This window comes from Acanthisitta chloris, unplaced genomic scaffold (genome assembly GCF_000695815.1).
Source record: "Acanthisitta chloris isolate BGI_N310 unplaced genomic scaffold, ASM69581v1 scaffold10094, whole genome shotgun sequence".
Classification (NCBI taxonomy): Eukaryota; Metazoa; Chordata; class Aves; order Passeriformes; family Acanthisittidae; genus Acanthisitta; species Acanthisitta chloris.
In genome coordinates, this window is record NW_008667647.1 from 88,066 (window position 1) to 99,071 (window position 11,006).

Below are 11,006 nucleotides of genomic sequence, written 5' to 3' on the forward strand. Positions count from 1 at the left end.
CCCAGTTCCAGTCCAATCCAGTGCTCTCCTCTCCCACTAGGTCATACTGGCTGCAATTGAACTTCTTTAAACACTATCTCCTTGTGGCTCACCTCCTTCAGCGTGTCTTCTTTGGTGGCAAAGTTCAGGTTTTTGATAAATAAGGTACAGCCAGGAATGCTTTCTTCTTCCTCCTCCTCCTCCTCTTCTTCCTCCTCTTCTTCCTGTGCTGCTGCTTCCTCGGAGTCCTTTATAGCTTCACCTGCTATACAAAGCCAATTTTTGTTTGAGCTTGCCCACTCAGATTTTGGGGGAGCCCCTGGGATGAGGAGAAAAAGCTATACTTAGGGAGGGAAGATCATGTCATTGCAGTGGGAAATCACCCAAAGCATACAGTGTGGCTTGACACCAGAGCAGGTAAACACTACAGGGACCTACAGCCTGTTAACAGCAAGTCAGCCAGTCAGGGTTCTTACCTGGTATCAGTCCTGCTTCATGCTCCTTTTCTGGAACCTCAACTTTTTTTTTCTGAGGGGCTGGGTTGACAAAGACACCCATTGGAGCCCATTCCAGGTACAATGGCACAGAATGAAACTGTGAAGACAGGAGAGACATGAAGCATGGAGGACAAAGCCTGAAGAAAAAACCCTGCTCTCAGCTTCATTTTTCTCTCACTCTGTAATGGAAAACAGCAGTGGAAAAGCTGAGTAACCTTTTCAGCTGGCTTTCTCTTACACAAAAGGATCCAGCCTCACACAGGACCACAGGCTACCATGTATCAACACTCCCATCTTGTGAAAGGGAAGAGAAGCCCTCTAAACACGTCATAGCCATACGCTCTGAAGGCTGAGACCCTGCTCAGCCACTCCTGCATGAGGATGCACCAGGCATCTCTTTAAATCCAAAGAAGAGAGGGCAACAGCAGTGGCTCCGGGATAATTCACTTCCCTCAGAAGTCCTGTGTCCCCCACACTTGTAGCAAGCACTTCCTTCTGCAGCTTCCCAGCTAGCCAAGATCCACACTCCTGGCAGCTGCCCTCACCCTGGAGTAGGCCAGCCTGGTGAAGGCTTGCTTGGCCTCTGTAGGCTCCAGGAACTCCACGATGGCTGTGATTCCTCCATCTGGCAGCAGCACCCGGCCCAAGCTGCCGTGTCTGCTGAACACATCCTCCAGCTCTGCCACGCTCGTGTAGGCTGGGAGGTTCTTCACCAGGATCACCGTCTTGCTCCGCTCTCCAGCAGCCTGACACATCCAGTGGGGAAAGAAAGGGAAGATGGGATTTAATGATCAAACCCCAACAACTTCCTAACTGAACCCTTCAGATCCAACACACCATGCTCACTCCCTCCATGTCACCCATTTCCAGGATCCAACAGGGCCACCTGCCAGTTAGAAAACACTTCTTATAAGATCCACATCCCACTACAACCTCCCCATTCTACATATGGTCATCTATGCAGGTTTCAGATCAGCCCTGGTATGGACACAGGACTCCTCTGCCTACAGCAAGCTGACACCATACTATAAACCATGACATTATGGATTTCAACTATCCCAAGGGCAGCTGCATTTTCAAATGGATATAACATTTCCTAACTCACATAAAGGTTCAATCCTGCAGATGCTGAGGATTTAATTAACCAATTTCAAAGAGAGCTGAGGACACTAGGACTAGAAGAGGTAGGTCCATATTGCTGCCTCTCACCTGGCTGAAGGAATCCAGGCTGACTCCATTTTCAATGAGAAACCGACGAATTTCCTGGACCAGCTCAGTTTCTCCCAGAGCAACTCTCACTGCCACGCTGTCCTTACTCTCCTGCAGGCAAAAATGTCAGTCACCTGCAGTTCCTGCTGCTCCCAGAGGCAGATACAAAAGGAGTGTCACAGAGAACTTGAAGGTAAAATGCTCCAGCTCTTCTGGAGCTGCTGGAAGTTTTGCTGTTGCAGTCAGAACACTTCTCAAACCAAAAGTGAAATTTCCAGGAAGGAGCTGAGCTTTAGGCTGTAAATTCGTATCAACTTCCAGTTATATAGATACACAAAGTTCAGGTACAGAAAAGCAGTGTGGGAAGGAGGATTGGGAGTGTCACCAGTGACAAAGGGATTGCTAGGCTCAGAGCCCACAGAGGTGCTATAGCATCACTGATCTCAGCCTGAATGGTGCTAGCAGGTGGATGCACTGAGGCTTTTGCTGCACAAGAGGATCAGGAAGGTCCTGGGTATGAGGAAACAGCTAGGACAGAGATCTCCCACTCCAGCTGATCAATAACCCAACTCACATGATCCAGCACTTGGCTTTTGGAAGAGTTGTACTTCTGAGCCATAGCATCAGCCACAGCGTTTGTGCCCACAAACAATGTGTTCCAGTTGTGAGAGCTAGAAAGACACAGAAGAACCAGGTTCAGAGTCACACAGTCCCTTCTTCCACTGGGGTCTCTCTAGTCAATGGTCCTGGGAAGAAACAGCTCTGAACACCACCATGAGCAGCCAGAGTGAAGAGTCAGAGGGAAAGAAGGGTGGAATATCGTCAGAGAAGGGACAGAACGAGGGAGACATGACCAGAGAGCAAACAGAAAGGCAGCAGTGCAGGCAGCTGAGCTCTGTGACTAGTGACCTTTTCCAGAGGTCACTGGTCACAGCTGTACAGCTACAGCTGCAAGCTGAGGTGTTGGTTCAGAGAAACACACCTTTTCAATTGGTTTCCTAAAAGCTCAAAGCCCACGCAAGTAAGGTTCAATCCTTCCCCTGCAAGTATCAGCCACTTCTTTCAAACTCATTTGTCACACAGAAAGATAAAGTTCCTACAAGTCTTAGAAATACACATGGCCAAGTAGAGCAGAAAGACCCAACTGATTTGAAACAACCACCCTAAAGAATTACAGAAAGAGCAACGTTTTTAGACACCAGAGAAAAACTCACATGCAAATCCATTCAAAACCCTGTTTCCCTCAATTTCTGCTGCTCACTGAACTAATTTCTGCTGCTTACTGAACTAATAGAGCTACTTGGACAAAGGAATCCAATAGGTAAGAGATAAAGGAAATAGAGTTGCACAGCAAATGGTTTATTGACTTTTCTAGCCTATCCAGCCCCTGTGAAGACTCCACACATTCCTGCCACCAGGAATTCAGCAGGTTGTGTTGTACCTGGCACTGTTGGCTTTGTCCTTGGCCTCTTTGTGCTTCTTGTATGAGGAAGACCCTTCTGCATCTACATCTTCAATTTTTTCCTTTCTGATTGTGGATGGTAAGAGATGCATCATCCTACCCTAGAAGGCATGAAGAGGAGGTCCAGCAGCTCTTAAATAGTCCACATAAGTTCATAAACTAAGCAGAACAGAGGAACTACTCTGGCACCTTTCCTAGTCAAGCAGCCTAGACGGAAGGAGGGAAACTTCCTTCCCAAAGGAGACACAACTGCAAGTCAGAGTGGCCATACAAGGTGAGAAGCAGTCTCAGAGCTCCTTCCTCACCTCTGCCAGGATTTTGGTACCTGAAAGGCTGTTCAAACCAGGACACTCTACCAAAAGGCAGCTGTATTCCAACACAGCACAGCAGAAGAGATTCAATTTGTGCAGTAAAGCACAGAAGCAAACTCTTGGCCACATTAGTAACAAACATTCCCACCAACTGCAGTCCAGTAGCATAGAAAAACCCTCTGTCACCATACCTGGAACACCTGCCCATCCAGTTCTGCATAGGCCTTCACTGCATGCTCAGGCATCATGTAGGTGATGAAAGCAAATCCTTTAGGTTTCTTGGTCAGTCTGTCTATGGGGAAATGGATGTCCGAGAGGGGTCCTGCAAAAGGCAAGGCTTGCTTTTGACAGATGGCCCTGTACAACCTTCACACAGGATCACAGAACCACTCAGGTTGGAAAACACCTCTGAGGTCATGAAATCCAACCCCTGTCAACTAGACCAGAGCACTGAGTGCTATGTTCAGTCCTTCCTTGAACACCTCTAGGGACGGTGATCCACCACTTCCCTGGGCATGCTTAACCTCCCTTCCAATGTTTAACAATGCTTTCTGTGAAGAAATTGCTCCTGATGGCCAATCTGAACCTCCCCTGGAAGGGATAGCTCTGAACTGGCACCTCCTGGCCACAGCTGGGGAAGAGGGAGCTAGGGAGGGCAGAGCAGCTCTGGATATTGCAAGTAGTGTGTGGTGAACCACCATCCTGGGCCAGGAGCTTCAGACTGACCAGGTGGACCCAGGAGAAGCACCCCAAGTCTGTCTGTGCACCATGTGGCCGCTCACAGGGCTCTGACACATGACACAAACCAGGCAAGCTCTGAGCAGCTGCATTTACCCTCAGTCAGGAACACAACCTAACCCTCTCTGCCTTCAGGACACTCTAATAATGCCAACACAACCTTAAATTTGTTTAATTTGGACCTAGAAAAGGGAAGCTTCAAGCTTCCACCAGACATGCCAAACATGAACATGAGGTGTAATTGAAGAGATTCACCTCTTACCTGCAGTATCTCAGTCTCCTGCCAAGCAAGCTCATGCTACCACACCAGGCAATAAAGCTGATGGGAGTTGGGCCATATTCAAGAGATGTGGGACAAGGAACTTTGTCCATTCACACCCAGCAAGAAAATCTCTGTGTTTACAAAAGGAAAGACATAGCCCTGCAAATCCTAATTCCACTGCAAATACTTACCATACTTGGAAAAGATCTTCTCTAAGTCCTCTTCAGTGCTAGTAAAGGGAAGATTCCTGACAAAGAGTCTCCCTGATTCAGACAAGTCCTCTTCTTCCTCATCATCCCTCAGCCTTCTCTGCCATGGTAGGTTATTGGGTTTTGCTGGAACAGTTTCTTTTGGAGTGTTCTTGCACCGGGAAACCTCAACGCATCGTCCACCTAATCCACAAAGACACACAGAGGCACATTAAACCATTCCCAAGGCCATAGGCAATCAATAGCAATGCACAAGAGCCTGAGCTTACAGCAGTGACACAAGCAATTACAGTCCCAATTGTAGAGCTTGTAATTACAGGGTTTGAGCAGGACTCAGCCTGATTTAGCAAAAGGGGCAGTGGGGGCGGCAAGAGATCAGTCCTCACAAAAATCAGGATATCAGCAACTCCAGAGCCTCACTTCCTTTCAGGAAGTTTCCCTTCAGGGAGCTCCAGTCTTTCTGCCTGTGCCAACCTAGTCCACAGGCTTCCAAGCAGCTATTTCCATTCTGTATGGGATTCTTGCAAATACAATTTTTGCAGTTCCACTAAGGGCTAGGCCACGCACAGCTCTCAAACAGAGGCTTACACAACTGTTTGTAAAACTCTCAACCAGACTGAAACAATACCACTTTTATACCAAGAGCACAATACACCTCAAGCACATGACAAAACACAAGGGCTCAAGAGCAGCACACATAGCTCTGTCACTTGCTCCTAACACAGCACCTGGTTTATCCCATGTTGGCTGAGCAGAGGAACCACCCCCACCATCTGCCTGGGAAAGCTGCAACAACAGCAGATAGTTCTGCAGTGAACACTCGAGCAGCTGAGCTCCCTGCCATGGGCATCAGCCAGAACAAGAAGGAATAAACAACCCTTACCTATGTATTCTTTTTTTCTCTTCAAGGCCCTTTGCAATTCTGCTTCACTCTTCAAGTCAACAAAGATATAACCTTGGAGGGAGGAAAGGTTCAACTGAGCATCATGTGGGGAACATACAACCACTAATTGGCTAATTAATGGTGAATTGGGCTTTCTTTAATACAGATTCCTATAGATAAAGCATTCAGCTCCCATTAAAGTTTCAATCCAGCCTGAAATGGCCATGTCAGACTGGAAAGCTGACTTTAGAAAGCTTATCCTCTACATGCAAACCAAAGCAGTCCAACATAACAGGTGAAGGCTTTCACAGGTGTCTCTGAGAGCAAATAAAAGGTGCATCTGTTGTTAGGCTACTCAAGGAAGAGCACATAGAAAGCTCCCTGCCAGCTCCACACTTCCGAGCAGGCCCCTCCACCAGCCACAGCCTGTCAGGAGACCCACCCAGGCTACAGGCTGCTCTGCAGCTCATAAACACAGGCCAGCACAGTCCCCAGGTGCTGCTGCAGTATTCCAGAGGTTATGGTTTGGATGGTTAAGAAAGTTCTAGAGGCACAGCCAAGAAAGGTTCCTGCTGCTACTCTTAAAGGAACACAGCCAATATTAGCCTGCCCAGGGCATCCTATGGACAGCAAGTAGGGCAGGAGAGCTGCAAAGTCACAGAAAGGTCTGGAAGAATCAGGACATGTGCCAATGATTTGGAATTGCAGATTAGAAGAGCAGAAGTGTGACTGAGAGGTCCTCTAACTCACAGATCCAACCCATTTCCCACATAGACACATTACCTGAATTCTTCCCCTGGGTGTTTTTTCCTATTCTGATTGCTACAGGCTTCAGAGGCAAGAAGAATTCACGAATCTTTTGCTGCAGGAAGAATGAAAATTGCTTGAGTAAGTTCTCAGATACAGAAAGCAGCAAGTTGCAGACCTAGGTTTTTATACACACTCTAAAAAACACCCCGTGTAACAAACATCTCTGCACAAAGCCAGTTCAAAAGTTTCCCCAACTGCCCAAACAACCCTCAAAATAACTCCACAAGCGAAGGGAAAATCCTCTGCAAAGATCATGCAGTTACATGCTGAGAAAACCCTGAGCCTCCATCCCCAGCTGTGTGTTAAACTTACCTCAGTTATGTTCGAGGGAGCACCACGAAGTTGCACTGTGAATGGTGTGTTGACTTCTGCTGAGCTGCCTTGGTTCTGCACAGAGCATGGAGAAAAAGAAGGAAAAAAGCTGAATGAAAGAACAAAAATCATAGCACAACAATCTGGTCTTGTCCCCCAGACAGAAGGCTGAAGAGTAGGATTGAGTATCAAAAGATTCTCACAACTGCACTAGGCTGAACAGGAGGTGCCAGCTGAGGAACAAGGTGTGGCTGGGACAGTCAAACCCAGAAGCTCTGCAGGACAGCATTTCCTGCAGTCAGGGATGGACACAGGAGAAACTGAGAGGACACCAGCACCACTTGTTTGGAAGGCTCAGCTTCGGGACTTCAGTTCTAAGAGAAAACTTTTTAATGGATTTTGCCCAGAGAGCCCATACCTAGTGGGTCCTGCAGCCTTCACAGGCTTTCAGCTCATCCCTGGAGTGACTGACAGACACACACACACACACACACACATAAAAGCTCCTGCTTTAGAGAAGACAAAAATCTAGTTCAGCAGTACCTCTAGTGTGGATCCTTTTTTCTTCTTCTCCACTGGTGATTCTTGCTGTGTGTGTTGAGTTCTTGCCTCCCCCTTTTTATCTGTGCGTGTGCTGATGGTTTTTGCAATGCCTGAATCCTCCTCAGTCTCACTCTCCTCTTCCTCATCCTCCTCACTATCTGTTTCTTCTTCTGTGCTGGATGAGGAGGAAGAATCCTTCACCACTTTCGATTTCAGGTAATCCATATCTGAGAGGTCTTTGCTGGTAGCTGCCTTCTTCCCTCCTTTCTTTGCTGCCAGAGAGGGGAGACAAAAGAGGTTTTCACACTGCTGCTGCTGCTGCTCTCCCCAGCTAGACAACAGCTGAGACCTGACACAATCATGACAACCACCTTTCTCTCCTTTACCCTTTCCATGGAAAGAAAAGGTTTGAGAACAGCAGAGCAATTTAATCCCAGCACTTCCAGACTGACAATCTGGAGCACTGCTTATCAAAGCAACAGTTCATGTATAAAACAAATCAGAAAGGAGATTCAGGAACATCATGGCCAAGTATTTTGTCACAATTTTAGCGAAATACTCCAAGCAGTCCCAAGAGAAGGTTTTCAGTTGTTCAGTTTAGTTTCGCAAATAAAAAGGACAGAGGAAGCTGTTTACCCCAACAAAACAGCCTAAAGAAATGCCATGTAGGGAGGGAGAAAGGCTCCAAACCCACACCCAACATTGTTGCATGGATGCTGCATTCTAAAAAACGTACACCAGACTTCTCAGTCTTCTAAGTTAACCCACCATACCAGTTCTCCTTTCAAGATCCAAGACACCAAACTCTATCCCTTTCCATCAACTCTAACAGGGTCCAAGGACACACCAACATTCCCAGCAAGATGCATGAAAGCCAGACCAGACAAGTTCACAGACATCAGCCACAGGTTACTAAATAAACAGAAACCTTTAGTGTCCTCCTCATCTTCAGAGGGTTCACTCCCATCCTCACTCAGCTCCTCAGACTCATCTGAATCAAAGTTGAGATAATCAGCTGCTGCTGTTGATTTTCCCTTCTTGGGCTCCTCTGGCAAAGTGTCATTAGCCCAAGTGGCCACCTGAGACCTTTTCTGGTGAACCACCAAGAACTCCTGGAATGTTTTATCCTCTTCCAGCTGTTAAAAGAGAAACCAAGCAGACAAGCTGTGAAGACAGACACAGGTGAGCTAGTAGTGAGTTTGAATTTATAGACATCACTTCATTTCCAGCAATGTAACAACAAAAATGCCTTAAAGGGAGCTCAATTTACACTGACAAGGTGAGCCCTTAACATGATTAAAGTCTTCTGGAGATCTCTTAATCCTGTTCTTGTAATTGATGTTCAGAAGGAACTTTAAGGAAGAAAACAAAACATTTAAAAGAGAAAAAAAGGTAGATTTTAAATGTGACAAAACTTGTATGTGTTAAAAACCTGAACTGTTGAAACAGGATTGTCCTGGATGCAGTGTGTGGTCACATGGGAGCTGACAATTAAAAAATTGGTCCTCAGTGTTGGGTTGTTAAAATGATGGTTACTTTGAGTAGAATCAGACTGTCATGGCCTGAATTAAGAGCACAGGAAGCAGTACAGAAAGGATCTATTCAGCTCTTGTTCTTAGTACAAGCTAGCAAAAATGCAGGAGCTGCAATTCAACTTCAACTCACCTCCTTTAAGTTATCTGTTGGATCTTTCTTCTTTTTATTCTAGGGGGAAAAAATTGAAAGGCTTATTAGAAGAACAGCCAAGACAATTTCAGGTCATAAGATATCATGAGTAGAAGAGACCCACAGGGATCATGCAGTCCAACTCCAGGCCCTGCACAGCACAAGTCAACAATCCACCATGTGCCTGAGAGCACTGTCCAAATGCTCCTTGAGCTCTGTCAGGCTTGGGGCTGTGACCATTGTCCTAGGGAGCTGTTCCAGTGCCCAGACATGCTCTGGGGGAAGAGCCTAACTAGCAGTACAGGGAACATAGATCCTGTGTCAGGCAATACCAGAACCAGGACTCCAGCATCTCTGTCCCTTCTCCACATACCAGGCCACCCTTCTCTCTGCCACATCACTGCCATGCATCAGAGCCTCAAGGAATCAAGCAAGACTCACATTCTTTGTGACTGCAGGAGCTGCACTTGGCACAGGTTTCTCAGTGTGCTTTTCTGAGGTAGGAGCCTTTTGAGAGTGCTTACTCCATGCTTTGGGTTTTGAGGGGTCACCAAAAGACTTGCATAACTCGACCTGGAAAGAATCAGAGCTTTAATTAAATCTATGTTCAACAGTTTGCCTTCACGCAGGAACTTTTCTTACAACCTTGACAGGATGGAGGGAGTGTGTGCAGGGGAACAGGCAACTACATACAGATGTCCATTTTAAAAGCACAGAGCTACATGTTCAATCAACATGGGATTTTGTGCTCATTTAAGCACAGTCATAAAATCATGGAATGGTTTGGGTTGGAAGGACCCTTAAAGCTCATTTCATCCCACCCCCCCCCCTGGGCAGGGACACATTCCACTAGCCCAGATTGCAATGCCTCACTATCCTCATAGGGAACAATTTTTGCCTAACAACTAATCTAAACCTACTTTCTTGCAGTTTGAAGTCATTCTCCCTTGTCCTGTCACTACAGTTCCTGATGAAAGGCAAGTCACATAAGTTATTCTGTTTCTCATAAATCATTCTCTGCCCAGAACAGCAAGATGAATGACTTGAAATGAAAAAAAAAGCTGAAATTCAACAGCTCAGGTTGTGACAATTCAAAATCTCACACTGAAATTACCACTCGTGCACAAACACAGCACAGCTGAATCCAGCACCTGCCTGACAATCCAGCAAGGAGGGCTGGCATCAGGCTTTGCTGTTTTGCTGATGAAGATGTCACCTTTAAGCTTTCTTGACCCCCAGATATTCACCTTTAAGACCAGCAGAATCTCCAGTGACAAACTTTCTTAAGAACCCCAAGAAGATATTGTTAAGGATCAACTCACTGTGATTCTGGAAGTGTCTATGAAACTTTTGTGGAAATGGCTCAGGGCTGTTTGAGCTTCATCTTCAGACTTGTAGCCAATGAAGCCAAATTTCCTGAACTTGCCATCCTTGGTGAACTTCAAGCAACAATCAGTCAGAGTTCCAAAGGCGGCAAACAGTTTCCGGAAGCGATCCTCCTTCATCTGGGAAATGAGGAAGGGCAACAGAAAGGCAAATCAGCCAAGGAGTACAACTACAGAGATGCTTTGCAGACAAGTCCAAACCAAAATATGTTCTCTCAAAGGGCTGTAGCAGCCACAGTGTATAGTGTCAACACTGACAAAATCCCTGCACTTCAACCACCAAACCTCTTCATTTCCCCCATGGCTTCACTACATTTTCCAGTGGGAAACATGGTGGGATGCTGTGAGGGACCTGGATGGCAGCAGAGCAGCACAGTGAGCACCTGCATCCCACTCCCAGACAACGAGGCGAGGACAATAGCCACCACAAGCTCTGCTCCCTCTCCCTAGGGGTCTGCCAGCTTCCCTGCCCTGGAGCACCTCCCCAGCCCATGCCTCACACGCTGCTTCCTGCCCCCCTAGGCACCTCCCTGACCTCTCCTGGAGCCTTCCCTGTCCGAGGTTTCCCACCACGCTACCTCGAGGGTGCCTCCCTGCTCTCCCACAAGGACACCCCCCCCCAGCAGATCTCCACGGCCCCTACCCCTTTGGGACCCCTTTCCCCAAGACATCTCGCTGCTCCCCCATCAAGACATCCTCCTCCTCGCACCTCAACCCGAGGATCCTCTCCCCCAGGGAACC

At 47.1% G+C, this 11,006-nt stretch overlaps 1 protein-coding gene across 1 annotated transcript in view; it reads right to left on the minus strand.

Annotated features, from left to right (window-relative positions):
* Positions 1 to 10,385, minus strand: part of RBM19 (RNA binding motif protein 19) — a 51,329-nt gene extending 40,944 nt beyond the window's left edge. The window contains exons 1-16 of the mRNA XM_009072581.1: positions 10,203 to 10,385; positions 9,322 to 9,453; positions 8,881 to 8,919; positions 8,144 to 8,351; positions 7,216 to 7,487; positions 6,673 to 6,747; positions 6,334 to 6,412; positions 5,551 to 5,622; positions 4,650 to 4,850; positions 3,650 to 3,780; positions 3,127 to 3,248; positions 2,260 to 2,356; positions 1,686 to 1,796; positions 1,022 to 1,222; positions 456 to 573; positions 93 to 244 (exon numbers count right to left, since the gene is read on the minus strand). Coding sequence (XP_009070829.1) covers positions 93 to 244; positions 456 to 573; positions 1,022 to 1,222; positions 1,686 to 1,796; positions 2,260 to 2,356; positions 3,127 to 3,248; positions 3,650 to 3,780; positions 4,650 to 4,850; positions 5,551 to 5,622; positions 6,334 to 6,412; positions 6,673 to 6,747; positions 7,216 to 7,487; positions 8,144 to 8,351; positions 8,881 to 8,919; positions 9,322 to 9,453; positions 10,203 to 10,385 — 2,193 coding nt within the window. The remainder of the gene's footprint in view (positions 1 to 92; positions 245 to 455; positions 574 to 1,021; positions 1,223 to 1,685; positions 1,797 to 2,259; positions 2,357 to 3,126; positions 3,249 to 3,649; positions 3,781 to 4,649; positions 4,851 to 5,550; positions 5,623 to 6,333; positions 6,413 to 6,672; positions 6,748 to 7,215; positions 7,488 to 8,143; positions 8,352 to 8,880; positions 8,920 to 9,321; positions 9,454 to 10,202) is intronic.
* Between the last annotated feature and the right edge of the window lie 621 nt (positions 10,386 to 11,006).